The sequence below is a fragment of the Lathamus discolor genome, chromosome 2 (assembly GCF_037157495.1).
Source record: "Lathamus discolor isolate bLatDis1 chromosome 2, bLatDis1.hap1, whole genome shotgun sequence".
Classification (NCBI taxonomy): domain Eukaryota; kingdom Metazoa; phylum Chordata; class Aves; order Psittaciformes; family Psittacidae; genus Lathamus; species Lathamus discolor.
Window position 1 is genome coordinate 156,481,393 of NC_088885.1, and position 14,940 is coordinate 156,496,332.

General features: G+C 41.1%; 1 protein-coding gene across 8 annotated transcripts in view; it reads right to left on the minus strand.

Moving 5' to 3' along the window:
- PTK2 (protein tyrosine kinase 2) overlaps nucleotides 1–14,940 on the minus strand; it is a 202,758-nt gene that overhangs the window by 16,493 nt on the left and 171,325 nt on the right. For 4 of the 8 annotated variants that reach the window (XM_065669026.1, XM_065669025.1, XM_065669023.1 and 1 more), the window contains 5 exons: nucleotides 14,094–14,298; nucleotides 7,639–7,750; nucleotides 4,613–4,699; nucleotides 3,287–3,424; nucleotides 1,460–1,591 (listed from right to left, as the gene is read on the minus strand). In XM_065669026.1, the coding sequence (XP_065525098.1) occupies nucleotides 1,460–1,591; nucleotides 3,287–3,424; nucleotides 4,613–4,699; nucleotides 7,639–7,750; nucleotides 14,094–14,298 (674 nt within the window). Of the gene's footprint in view, nucleotides 1–1,459; nucleotides 1,592–3,286; nucleotides 3,425–4,612; nucleotides 4,700–7,638; nucleotides 7,751–8,130; nucleotides 8,230–8,279; nucleotides 8,573–14,093; nucleotides 14,299–14,940 lie in introns of those variants that run through there. The other 4 variants (XM_065669028.1, XM_065669029.1, XM_065669030.1 and 1 more) reach the window with 4 other exon arrangements.

The window sequence follows — 14,940 nt, forward strand, 5'->3', positions numbered from 1 at the left end:
AACCTAGAAAACCACATTCCTTACCTAAGAAACACCCATCTATAAACCAAAGATTCCTCTGACATACATCCTGCTATGGGCTCAAATAGACCCTGTGGCTCTCATTAGCTTGTTTAGCTTTTGACACAGCATAATCTGTGACAGGCATCAAAGTATAAACCCTGAAGTCAAAACGTTAGCACAGAAAGAAAAAGAACTGAATACTCTTATGGATTCCAATTCCACATTTTGGCCATTGAAGTTCATGCTTATTTCCACTCAAACTTACTCCATTTCTTGCCTTTCTAACCCTTTAAGGGTTTACATCAACCAAATCCAGCTCTGTCAAGCTGTACAGCTACTCACAAGTTCATCAGTGCTACTTCTCCTTTGAGCAGGGGGTGGCAACAGGGATGGTGCCTCCTCACAGTACAAACTTAGACATAATGAAAACACAGTAATTCTTTCCCAAAAATATGCTCAGACTGAATCAAAGGGAAAATGATCAAGTCCCTCCTCAAAGAGCCATCTGGGGGATGGTAAACATCCTAATGGTCCAGAGACTGAACCAAACTACAATAACAAACACTCCAAACAATCACTATCTATTCTGCAGAAGAAAGCCAGAAAGCTTTCTGCAGCAAGTTCCCACACAATCTCCTGCCACCTGCAGTCACAATGCCTTGTTCTCAGTAAGAGATGCATTCCTCAAGGAGCTCTAGACCATCTCCACTGACAACGGGATCAATTTGACCTTCTGGGCTTGTGAAAATAGCAAGCAAGTGGTACCACTCGAGACTGGAAAAGTTAATGCCTAAATTAGGGAAGAAATTCTCTTCTCTCCTCCCCCTTGTCATAAACTGGACAAAGCAATCTGGGTACCGTGGTTTCTTCACTAGAATCCAATGGTAAACCACAAATTCCCAAGTGCACTCACAAGGAAACCAGCCAAAAGCAAGCTTCAGCATCCTTTAATCAAAAGTAACATCTTAACTCCACAATGTGGACCTTGGCTTGAACATGTGCTGGACATTTTAAGAGCTCTTAAAATGTTTCTTCCCACTAACATGTCATTCATTACTCCTCTAGCGCAAGTCTGCTTGCAACTCTTACTACAGTCTTAGATGGTTGATAGCTGTCCCTTTTTTAGGGGTGGAGTATGCACAGACCTATCTCCTTAAGAACAAAGAGGTAATCTCCAGATTGGCACAGAATTGTACTCAGGACTTCCCACACATAAATAAATACCCATCTGGGTAAAATGAGATTCATTAAACCCCTCAGCTCTCCCAGGTATTTGAAATACAGGACTCACTGTTCAACACTTGGTGTAAAAACTGTTTCCAAACCTACATTTTGGTAGGCACCCCTGTGTTCTCAGTACGTATTCTTATTTCACAGGATTGAGCAGTATTAGCAAGCTGCAATAGAAAAGGAAACATCAGAATGAATTCGGAAGCACTATGGAATGATGCGTTACCAGGAATCGTTCCTCTTTTTCGAGCCAGCGCTGATCTTCTTCCATCTCTTGCTGCTGTCGTATCAATCTCTCCTCCATAAGATGTGTGGGTAGAACCTGGCTCATTCCTCGTATGTCCAAAGTGCCCGAATCCTACAAACCAGAGTGAATTTATTCAGTCTCACAACTTAGAAAACAGCTGCAAGAATGTAAGAGATTATAGAAGAACACATTTTAAAAGGCCAAATGCACAACAGCCGTCGAGCATAGTTCCTTCAACCCCTTATAAACTGGAGCAGACCATCAGAGGAAACCCTTTCCCACTAGGAACATTTTATCTTGCTCCTCATCACTGGAACCGAAAAGATTTGGAGAATTCTGTTTCAGTAATGTTGTCACTTCATACATGGCACTTCATTTAAGCTGGACAACAAAACCAGATCTATCAATTTTGGTTTCTTGGTCTTGAGCAATAATAGAGTCATAGAATCATAGAATGGTTTGGGTTGGAAAGGACCTTAAGATCATCCAGTTCCAACCCCCTGCCATGGGAAGGGACACCTCACACTAAATCATGCCACCCAAGGCTCTGTCCAACCTGGCCTTGAACACCGCCAGGGATGGAGCACTCACAACCTCCCTGGGCAACCTATTCCAGTGCCTCACCGCCCTAACAGGAAAGAACTTCTTCCTTATATATACACACACACACATATATATATAATATGTACCTATCCAGTTGTTAAAAGCTGCAAGACACCTTTTTTACTCAGGACAAATATGCTTCTAAGTTTCATCTGACACTTGCAAAGCATGTCACAGACAGCATTTTATTAATGCATTTGTGAGCAAGGTTTTGTCCATGTCTTAAGCTTACAATACTCCATGTACCATATCCCAGTGCTATCTGGCAATCATTATCAGGAGAGTATCAATCAGTATTTTTAAAAGCCAACGGGAATTTGGTAACAAACTTCACCAAGATTATTTTAGGTAACCAACTTCCCAGGCTTTTGGGAGAACTTTGGCTGTAACTTACGAGTACAGACACATGTACAGACTTATGCTTTCACCAAGACTTTATTCAAGCATGACATGGTTAGACTGTTGTTTCTAGTGTCAATAATCTACAGGGATGTTGAACTACTTGGGACTACAACCCCAGCTAAATACAGTGGGAACAGCAGCAGCATGGCAGCAAGCGGCAATGGCCTAATCAACCAAGAGTAAGCAGAAGACTCAAGACACCTATCTGATCACCTGTATTTTAACAGATAACCCTCAGTTATCACTTAAACTTTTATGAGAGGCACAGGGAATAGAGCATTGGGTAGAAAGGAAACATTTAAGACAGAAGCTGCACAAAGTGAATCTTTGTGGGAGGATAAAATGGAATGAGAAAGTATAAAATACTTGAGGAGAACAGGAGAAAAATGGTGGAAGGTTAAAGGGGGAATTCATTTGATGTTCTTTGCAGCAGCTCCATGCAGTCATGACAGGATGAAAAGCATCTAACAGGATCCAACACCAGAACAGTTTCGAGACCAGATCACTGTCTGTTCTGGAAGCAGTTACAGAGAAGCCTCCCATCCTTTAGCTCTGCTGGGTATCTCCCACGAGAGGTATTTTTAGACAGTAATGATATTGCATATTTTTACATGACTGTTCCCATCTCTATTAACAGCAATAAGTTCCGGTAAGGCCTTCTTTTAACAAACATGAAATACTTGCTGTCACTCAGTTAAGATACAAGTGACATCTTCATTAAGATTTTGTATAAAGAGCACACTTATAAGAAATCCTATTTACTGTATGGAGTGCAACAAGAGATGTGTCACTTTATGATACCTCCATGTTTGGCTGCCACACTGATATTTCCTGAGGCCGATGGTTCCAGGAATCTGTCTGATCCAAGAGAGAAGCCTGCCCTGGATAAATGCTGCCTGCCATGGCTGGTATTCCATGAGAACCAGGGTAGCCAGACACCTTTGGAGGGGGATGAAAAACCCAAAGATAAAGTTATATTAATAAGACCTATCCTTTCCCATAATTAATAGCTTCCACCACCCAAGGAAGCAACATGAGAATGCAGAAATGACTCAATTCAAGCAGTCACTGAGAAGGGAGAAGGGGAAGCAACAGCAGAAGAAGGAAGCTGAGCCAAAATATGAGTCAAATCCCCTTTTTTGTTTTTAAGGATGCCTATTGTAACTTCACAGCAACTATTTGAGAATAACTAGAAGGGTATACATGTATACCTATATATACAGCTTCTGAGGATAACTAGAACTATTTGAGGATGCCTGTCACAACAGCAGCATTAGAAAGTGCATTTTAACCTCTGCTGTCAAGCATATCAAACTCTTCTGATGCCCCAAGATAAATCTACTGATAGATTTAAAAGAGCTACACATGCAGAGCTCATACTCAAGCTACCAGGAGCCTGCAAACATCACCCTACAGAGCCATATAAAACCATACCCCCTGCTGCATGTTACAAGCTTAAGGCTCAAGTGACAGCACGTAATTAGTGTGCTCGGCTGTGTGGCCTGAGAACTTCTCCACAGGAAAATCCAAGTGGGTTTAATAGTCTGAAGTCCTCATTAAAACAATGAAAGCCTCCCCCTTCCCAAGGAATAAAGGAAGTCTCAACTGAGACTGCTCTATGTGGCTTTAGCTTTGAACAAACTTGAGAATGCTTAAAGTACTTTTGTGACGACCTTTTGGTTTAAATGTCTTCAGCAGGGTTAGGAAGAAAAGCATAACCTATGAGTGTGTGATGTGGTAGATCTAAAGGCAGCTATCAGCCAAAAGAAAACAGAAATGGGTCAGAGAAACATCAGGGAGCAGAGGATCAATAAGCCAAAGAAAAGCCCAGTCAAAGCCGGTTTGTGGCGTAGCACAAATGTTAACACGAACACCACATTCCTTTGATAAATATGGAAATGTCTGATGTGTTTCGCTGCAGTCTCAGGAATCTGACATGAAAATATTTGCCACCTGGAGTAAACCTGCCAGGCTCACTTTGGGATTTGGTCTGATGTAAAACAAAACCCATTTAACATAACGGAATGACTATAAACTGCGTAAGGAGCGAATCAATGCCACCAACTGCAACAGAGTTATAAACCCCGCACAGCAAAAGACACATGCATGGTGTTACAAATATAATACCTGGTAATGATTTGGCTGTACCATGTGCTGTGGACTTGGATAAAAGCCTTCACTGGATCTCGGACTGGGGTAACCAGGCCTACTGGGCTGTAAATGTAAAGGAATTGTTAGTCTTTAGAAACAGGAAACTGGAACCAGAACATTTACAGGTGGTGCATCACAACAGCAAGCTCAAAAGAAACCCTCAAATAAACACTCTAAAAAGACTAATATTTCTTTTAAACAACTAAAATGAAGTTTTCCTCCATCTTTGCTTGGAAATGGCTGGATTGCTTGCAGGTATGTCAATAAACAACAGTTGCTCCGTCAATTCTTTGTGTATATTTAATTGCTTGCACTAAATGACCTGCTCTGCGCTGTTTAACTCTAGAGACAGCATCAGCTAAGAACATAACTCTGCAATCAAGTTTCCAGGTGCAAACAGAGCAGTGTTTCTGAGTTTTCAATGTGCAGCACATAAAGGTTTGCCATTAATTTGTTGCTTTTGTGCCTGTTCCCAAAAGTAAATTCTTTTGCTTCAGTCTGAACACAAACTGGTTTAGCAGTTTGTGTAGCATGAGTATTTATTTCCATGTGTTAGTCTGAGGGTTAAAGTTAGTTCTGAGCATTCACTTCTGTGTAACCAACTGGCTCGACATGGAAGGTGCTTTTGATCATATTCTGGACTTCATGGGACTTCAGTGTCCACGCTTTGGTTCTGCAACCCACTCCTAGCCAACAAAAAACAGGACAGAACTAGCTCCTGTTAGAAACAACAGCTAAAGAACAGCTATCACGAGTCTTTAACTGATTGTCTTGCTTTACCCCTTCAGGAGAAAGGCAACACTTTACACATAATAAAACAAGATGTATAATCACAGGAAAGCAGGAGGAAAGACACCAGGAATTCTGACAGCACTATTACAGGAGTCTGGTTTTCTGTGCATGCTGAACAGACCATCCTTTTGCTAGGACAGGTACAGGAATTTCACACTCCTGAAAGAAGTAACGTTGGGAAATGTTGCTCTGAACAACAGACTTTCACCTTCCAAGCAGAAATGCTCTGTTACTTTGGTTGATATTCACCTCTAAAGGTGTACATAATGTTTCTATATGCATTTTTTTTCTGAGTAAGAGTGCTGCTGTGTGTTTCAGGAGGAGTAAAAGCAACCAAAGAGGGAAAAACAGCCTCCAAACCTCATCATTCTGCAAATAGGCTCCTTCAGTCCTTCTGGTGACCAACATATTGCTTTGAGATTGCAGTTTTATCATCACTTCATGAAAAATGTCAGCATTCTGTACTAGGATATTTCCTGCCTTAGGTTTCTAATGGAAATCACTGTGAATCAGGCAATGTCGTTGTACAAATTGTGATACCTGTGAATCATTTGAGAATGTGTAGTTTAAGCCTATAAATAAACTGGGGTTTAAGACCTGTAACAACCTGAAAATTTTATAATGAATTGCTGGATTTAAAAATCAGTTGTCACCATTAGAAAACTGGATAATAACTTAAGAGAAACTTAAAATCTCCTATCCATGAAATTCAGCTTGTTCAAATGACATTCGTATGTGCATCCAGGTTGGACAGGGCTTGGAGCAACCTGCTCTAGTGGAAGGTGTCCTTGCCCATGGCAGAGGGTTGGAAATGGATGAGTTTTAAGGTCCCTTCCAACCCAAACCATGCTGTGATCCATATTTTACACAAAAAAATACTGTTAAAAAACCTAACCAACAACTGCGTTGCTCAGACAGTGAGGACATATTGACCTGCTCAAAAAGATACGCAGTGGTAGAATTAATGTCAATCTTAACACACCAAATTAATGTCAATCTTAACACACTGAATTAATGTCAATCTTAACACATCTTAACACATTGTCAAATGTCTGAGTCTATACATCACACCTAAAGCTCTAAAGATAATGTTTAATACGGTATAGCTCACATATTACATTAGTATAAGGTACTTATTCATATATTACATTAGTAAAAGGTACTTATTCTGTTTGGATTAGCCCCAAAGCTTCAAGAGTAAATAAATTCTTCAAATAAGGTTGTAATAATTAAGTAGCACATTATTTTAGTTTATGCAGTTTATCTGCTTCTGTAACTGGGAACATTATCCATTTACATATACACCAGATGCTGCTGGTTGATCTCAAATGAATAAAGAGGTTGATGGATTGTTTGCTGCTTTTAACTCTGAAATGAAAGCAACAATTCCACTGCCCGTATTTCCTGATTGCCATAAAACTATCAAAACACAGAACCAAGCTCAGAAATCTATCAGGCAACAACCTGGGGATGGGGAAACAGGACAAAAGAAGTTGCCTTCCTGTAACAGCTGGGGATGTGTGCAAGATGCCACACGAGTACTACTGAAACCATTATTGGTGATCAGGATGCAGATAATATTCCACATTGCAATGGTGACTGCATAAAATGAAATGCTTCAAAATAGAGGTTCAATCCTTTAAAGTGCTAAATAATTCAGACGAGGAGACAAGTTCCTGAGAGATGAGAGCGCTCAGCAACTGGTGAGGTTAAGACTACCACAGCTGCAGAACACATCAGCGACATACAAACAGGACAGACATGTAATGAAGCAAAATTAAGTGGAAACTAAGCCACAGAAGGTCTTTGGAAGCAACCCCCTAATTTTCAGTCCAGAATAAGGAAAGTGAAGTTAGTTCATTTCTATCCTCTCACAGATGTGTTACGAATAAACTTCACACTGGTCTGGAACTCGCTGCTAATGTTTCATGAGTGCTACAAGAATGAAGAAGAAAAACCCAGGAAACAATTCTGTGGCAACTATGGTAGGCTTTTACAAGTTAAACAACAAGAAACAGAAATTATATGATAATACAATATTATCACATAATATGATATCATAGCATGGATCAGTTCTAGTAACAGTTCCAAGTAGAGCTGGGTCATTTCAGGCAAGTATTAGCAGATGATTACAAAATTTGCCATTGTTTGAATGAACCCATCAAAGGAAGCTTTGAAGGAACACACACGTAACTTGTAGGCTTAGCTACCTTGGGAGGAGCTTCATCTGATCCTCCTGAGTCCCAGGATACTGTGACTTGTCGCCTGGATTCCATTCTCATTCGTTCTTCTTGCTGCAGCTTCTCTTCCTCCAGTATTGTACTAAGAAAAATGTATTACAGTTAAGTAAAACTCCAGTTCCACGTCTAAGAAACCTCTCCCCAGAGCTCTCACGTTTTCAGACTGATGAACACCATCCACCAAAGCGACTGACCACTGAAACACAAACTTCTTTACTTGTTAACAGCTCTTTTGATGTTCAATTACAGAGAGAAACCCTCAAAGACAGTAAACCGAGCACTTACTTGCATGAAAAGCTATTTTACACAGAAAAATGATTCTACTGAATTGCTGCAAAGGTTCAAACCTGTTAATGTCCTTTCCTGACACTCAACAGAGCTTCAGATCACTGGGATTTTGTTTTCTTTTAAGCAAAGCAGCCACCCCCCCCCCCCCTTAAATACAATGTTCTCAGCTCTTACATTTTAGCCTAACCAGGAACACATTCAGCACACTCATTTAGCAAAACAGAAATAGCTGACAGTATTCACTCCGCTTCTCAAACATTCAGGTCAAAAGGCTCCATTTTCAACAAAGCAGAAGACAGCAGTAAAACTCGTTTGCTACTTACCACTGTTCTGACTATTAAAAAGACTGTTTGAAGTCCAACGTGATAGGGCTGCCCCCACAGCCAGCCTCCTCCCAGCTCTGCTATGTGGATTATTAATGTTGGATATTTGCCATTTGAAAACTACTCAGAATGAAGCTTTGAAAAGAGGGAGCTGCAAGTCCACTGGAGCTGCACGCTACAGGGGCAGTCTGGAGATGGGAGCAGGGAGGATTATTTACACATCGCTATCCCCCAGTGTAAAGATAATCCCGGGAAGGAGCTATTCCAGCTTCTTCATCGCTCCAGAGTTTCCAGAAACAAAGCTAGGTTCTGAGTTTATAATCTCCTGCTCAGTCTGCTAAATAACCACCCAGGATTACTCATGCAGGGGGATGAGATCAACTACAGCAATCTATTCTAATCTTGGAACTTTGCTGCTTACTTCAAGAGTAAATTCCTGCTTGGCTGGAGACAGGAACTTTGCTTTCCCTTACTCAGCCAAAACACCAAACTATCTATGCCACTTCTGAAAAGCAGAGAAGTCATCTCGTCTCACTGCAGCTAAAGCAAGTTTACAAGTATTGCAGCAATTTCAATCCATCATTGCTAAAGGAACACAAGAATGTGAAAGAAAAACAAAATCGGACGAGTTATTTGCAAAAGTCATCTTGATGTAACTACCAAAGAAACAAAGCTACAGGGAACTAAAGAGAGAAAATCCTTCTATTTTACCTCTTTCTTCCTCCAGAATAAGGAAAATGCAGTGTTTCCTACTTGAACCCATAAAGAACTAGCAAAAAAAGCATTGTTTCAAAGCGAGGTCACACTTTAGCCATTCAGCATCCATTTTTATGTAGCACAAGAAATTTTTATGTAGCACAAGAATCAAGCATCCATAGTCATGAACCATGATTATGATCTTTCAAGGAATATCACAAGATTTAAAGAAACCCACAATAAAAGACCTCCATCCAGACACTGCAGTAATAAACTCCAGCTTTCCAACAAAGCTGTTGATACAGCAGTTCCTCTCATCCGAGCAAAGGACTGGAACAGCATTCAGCTAAAAGCAGCCAACTATATTTAAAGATGGCTTATTGACAGTCTGGGGCCATGGGTCTAACTTGCCACACCACAGTCCTGCTTTTCCATTAAAAGGAATGTAATCCCAATATATATCTGCCTTGCTATTGAAGCCATTTTATCCATAGTGTCAAAGTATTCAATATAACGCCATTAACTTAAATCACATCATTGGAAATGTCGTATTTCTACTGAAATAACTTCTTTTTCATACTACAGGCTCAGCTTTTTGCCTTACAACCCTAATTCATCCCATCCTGCCCGTGCCACCGGGAGATCCTTTCCCCAGCAAGGAGCCTGGTCAAAGGCTCATCAGCTGCAGCCAAATTTGTACTTGGATGCCCTTGAGTACTGCTGACAAGGATATAAAATAGAAATGCCTCAGAGAACCATCACTTGAAAAAACACAAGGAATATAAATGACTCACAGAAACAGCTTTGTTTTTCCAAAGGGAAGACCAATCCATAGAGGCAGGAAAAGCATGCCAAGAGATATTTCTGACCTTTTCTCAGTGCAGCTGCTCCAAGTACTCTGAACAGTTTATTAGGACTTGCAGAAGGTCAGGGAAGTCAAATCTAGGCATATTTTCCCAAACTGAACGTATTTTTAGCAGCAAAGAGGAGCAAGCAGCGATTCTATTCATGTAATGTCTCTAGTAAATCCTGCGGTAAAACAAACTTAACTCATCCTCTTGGCTAGGTTATGTCTGATGCAAAATCTCAGCTATCAGAAGTTTGTGTAACTGATAAACCGCTTCAACTTACAAAGAATCTTTGCATTGAAACTGTCATTGAGAAGGAAACGTTTACTGGGAGATTCAGGAATAGCTGAAGTACTAAAATGTACCCTTACATTTCAAAAGGCACAGCAAGACCAGTGTTTGCTGCTGCACTGACCCCAGACAAGCAGCTCATTCTCTTCTCTCTGTAGTCTTCAGCCATCAGAAATGCAAAGCTGGATGCAGAGGAACAGACTTTTGAGGACTGCTCCAATTTAAAAGCACTTTCATATGGATTAGGGATTATTCCTAAAGGTCACTGTCAAGGAGCAACAGGCTAATGAAGCATTTACAGCCTCCAACACACAGTTCAAGTGTGTGTTAAAGCATCTTCTGACAGGATGCCATGAAAGGAGAGGACTCAAACTGCCCCCACCCTAATCAGTTTTGTTTCTTTTATTTATAAGAACATTTCAGGACCTACAACAAATGCAGTCACACAAAGGCTCAAGTCCAGTTCTCAGTTAATTATCTGTTGCCACAAAAACAGACTTGAAAAATATGAATTGGTCTTTTTTCCCCCTTTTTATTCTTTTTAGAGCTGCATCTAATGTGATCCACAGCACTGGGATGCTCTTGTTAAAACCTGCTCTTCTTCATCAGTGACCAAGAGAGCACAGTCTCAGCACAGCAGTGATACCACTGCTGCTCATCTTGCTATTTTATAGGAAGAAGGGTTAGTGATAGGTACCTTGAGCAAAATCCATTCAATGATGCTGTGAAAGTGTCATGCAATTCCATTAATTTGAAAGCTCAAATTAACCTTCAATGCAAAAAAAAAACACCCAGTTTTAACAGAATCACCAACCAAAGGCACATTCAGGGCACCATAAAACAAGCACAAATCTGGAAGCTGACTCTTAAGGAAGCCTGAGAGTACATTGCTGCTACCTTAGCACACTTGCAGCATATTGAATGTACCAAAGAATATATTACATTTAATAATACGATGATGTATGGGAAGTGTATGGTTACAGTGAGTGCATGATTATAGTACAGTGAGTGTATGATTATAGTATAGTAAGTGTACGGTCACAGTAAGTTCCCAGGAGTTATTCTGAAGGAGAATGCTGTAAAAGTGATACTGCATGACCTGGGTACACTCAACACTTTGCAAAGGGCCTTTCATATTATTTACCATGCAGTGCAAGACTAAAAATCTCTTCCACACCACATCAAGGCAACACATGCTTCCTGATGAAAACACCCCAGATGCTAACCCTGGCCCAGTCAGTGACAGACTCACAGGAGTAGCAGGGTAACACCTCATTTAATCATCCTTTCACCCCCACGAAAAAGAAGGGTCCTAGGATCATAAGAGGAATCAATTTTGGAAGTCCACAATCCACCCATTTGTTTCTGTGCTTGCTCTGAAGATTCACCCCTATCCACTCTGGACAGATCAAATGCTGTAAGATATGAGGGCTTATTACTACTCTGATAACACTAGATAAATTTAACAGAAATCAGCATCTTCGCATTGCACAATCAGCTGCAAATAAAGTTTGTGCAAAGCAAATGTTACTATGGAATGGGAAAAGCAACAAATAACAAACAGAGAGCACATGAAATGCTTATGCTCACATCAGAGCTATTGCAGATGCAGAAAAGAAGCTGTTTCCCAAAGCCATGGACTTTTCCTCATTAAAACAGAACTGCTGTATCACTGGCTTCAAGCAAACAACTCAGTCTGCTTTCAGCTTGGAAAGAGTGCCCTGGATAGGATCCAGAAGGAGCAGCAGCAGCGACATCACACAGACAAGGCCACCAGGGACATGACTTGTTTTGGCAAGTTCATGGGAATTGGAGTTTTGAAACACAATCTTTCCTGGCTGCCTCAGATTGCCTCATCGTAAGGGAACTGGCAACCTTTCCAACCAGAGCCTGGCTGTCTGTGAGCAGAGCAAAGAAGCCCTAAGGACAAGCCTGCTGCCTAGCTTCCAGGGTAGAAATGTCACCAGCTTGAAGTGGCAGAAAATGCTCTGCTTTGGTGAGAAGAGAGGAGAAACTGGATTTTAGGGTTGCTGTGGCCCCAGGAGAGAGGCTCTCCTCCAAATAATGCTTCAAATCTCATAGCATGACTAGAGGAGCAAAATCCCCATCGCCGTGGTCCTTTTTTCATCTGGAATCAGAGCACAGTTTAGGTTGGAAGGGATTCCTTGAGGTCTCCAGTCTCCGATCTCCTGGTCCCGTTGCTCAGAGCCTTTTCCAGTGTAGACTGGAAAGCCTGCCAGCATGGAAATTCCAGAGTCTTTCTGGGTGACCTGCATCAGAGCTTATCCACACACTGGGAAACGTTTGGGTTTGTAACCAGTGACAGTTTGCCTTGCTGCATGTCCTGAGTGCTGGTTCTCGCCCTTGGGCTGTGCATTCTGAGGAGAGGCAGGCTCCTGGGCACTGATCTATCCAGTTTATCTGGAGACACCTTTCCAACATAATTCACCTTTTTCTTCCCTTCCCCCTCTAAGTGTTCCTGCCTTTGCTCTAAGTACAGCCTACATTTATTTCACCCCACACACACGGTTACTTTTACTCTGGATTTACTCATTGCCTTCCCTTGCTGGTGAGATGTTCTCCCTGCCTGGGTTTACACAGCATCTTCCTCATTACACTTTAAAGGCTTCATTCTCCTCCATGCCACCCAGCTGTAAATTATCAGGTACAATCCAACTGCAAATAAAGACTCCTGTTCTTCCAGAACCAAAGAAAACCCCAAATGAACTGCCAATTTCCACCTATGACCCAAATCACACAACTGGGTCGTATCTTTTCCTTGCATTCCTACCCAGCTCTACCGTTCCTTCCTTTGTGGTTAGCTCCACACAGTCAACAGGATATGTTATTTACGAGAAGAGCTATGTCTTCCTCTAGCTACGTAATTTATTAGTCTACACAGGAGCTCTCATAGGAACAGATGGTGGAACCATATGAAACTTTAAGAAAGAGGAACAAAATGAAAGATAGCCAAGGTATCCATCCAGCAACTCAGAAACAGCGTCACAATTATATTAGAATTGTCCCTTATCTTAAGCACTTATGGATTATCTTGTATCATGAACATCCAGTGACAGCACAAAATGACACTACAACAATGCCACAAAGCACAACTTTCAAACAAGATGTAAGACTCGAAGAATTCAGCAATGAATTGCAACAAATCCAAGGATTTACAGTGTACAACACCTACATATTGCTTGAAGCTTATATTGACTTAAGCAAAATAGATACTGAGCACTCATAAGATACCAAAAATGGTTACAAATATCAAATGTGTCTGCACAATATCTCAGTCATGTTTCAAAGTTCAAATATCACTCCCATTCTGTGGCTGGTGAAATACAGATACGGAAACTGGAATAAATCATTGCAGAATAAAGTAGGGTGTGAATTTAGAATGGCCTCGAATGTGTGTGCTCACAGTTATTCCAAGATAAACATAAGGTAGGCTATATCCTGGTTTACTAAGGACAAAAGAATTCCTAGTTAATGATGCTGCCTTTATTGCAGGCTCCATAATTGCGCAGACACAGTTGCCACAGGGCAACCAGTGTGCTAATATGTGATTAAAGTAACTTTCAACAGCACTCACTTGATGGTTCATTTATTTAAGAAACAATGTTTCTATCCCAAAATGGTCCACTGCATGTTCGACCAGGTAGGGAATGCCTCTGAATCCTTTCTATCCCCTTCCCCAACAATTGTAGCACAGGTAGCTAACGTTGTAACTGCTAGCAGAATCTGGAGTTTTTCTTGGGATAGAAAGGTGATTCCTATTTCCAGTTATTTGAATTTATTGCCTAACCTAATCTCCAACAGATAAGGTCTAGATTTCTAAGAGAGTAGCAACAACCTGGCCTTCTGAAGAGAAAACTCAGTATATCACGTCTTGCATTTCCCACAGGAAGAAAGTAACAGAAGATAGAAAAGAAATATTTCTGAACAAGGAAATGACCTTTCCGAAGTATAACCCTACCTGAGTTGTGCTTTAAGTTCAGTAAACCTGGGTCGTCTACTAGGGTCGTATGCCCAGCACTTGGTCATAAGGCTGTAGAGGGTAGGAGGGCAGTTTGGAGGCATTGGGAGCCGCTCACCGTTCTCAATTCGCCCAATCACATCATTGTTCTTCACTCCCTGGAAGGGCTTTACCCCATGCATTAGGATCTCCCACATACACACACCTGAGAAACACAACAAAAACATTTTCCCCAGTGTAAGCAAACAACAAAACCTGTTACAAAGACACAAACCCCACTTTTGTACAGCCTGACAGTGGGGTTTCTACTGAAACACCTAACTGGGCAATCAATTCTGACTTACCGGTTGGCAGCACAGAGGAGCAATGTGCAGTGGGATTACACCCACAGCATCAACCTCAACTATTTATGAGGAAGCATGACCCACAGCTGGCTCACAGCAGCCTGGCTTCACATTTAACTACCTTCTGCCTATTGTAAATCAGAAGGGTTGCTCATATTCAAATCTACTTTTTTTATGAGGTAGTAGGAGCTGTGTTTGCTTTTCCCTTTGACTAGTTCCAACCGGCCTGTTTCAACACGTAGAGCCTATTTTCCTTTTGAGAGTGTTTTAACACTGGCACTGATCCCATTTTTTTTGGTGCTGAAACTATGTAATAAACCAGTTTCTGTTGAAACTATGCTAAAAGCACAAAGGGAAAAATGGTCTGCCAGCTCAGGACTGGCCAGAACATTCCATAGGCTTCATTCTTCCAACTCTTGACTGTATGAGAGTTTTCTTCAAACTAAAATAAACCTGAAAAGTTCATTTACTGAGTTAAAATTTCACTTTCTAAGAGGGTGAAC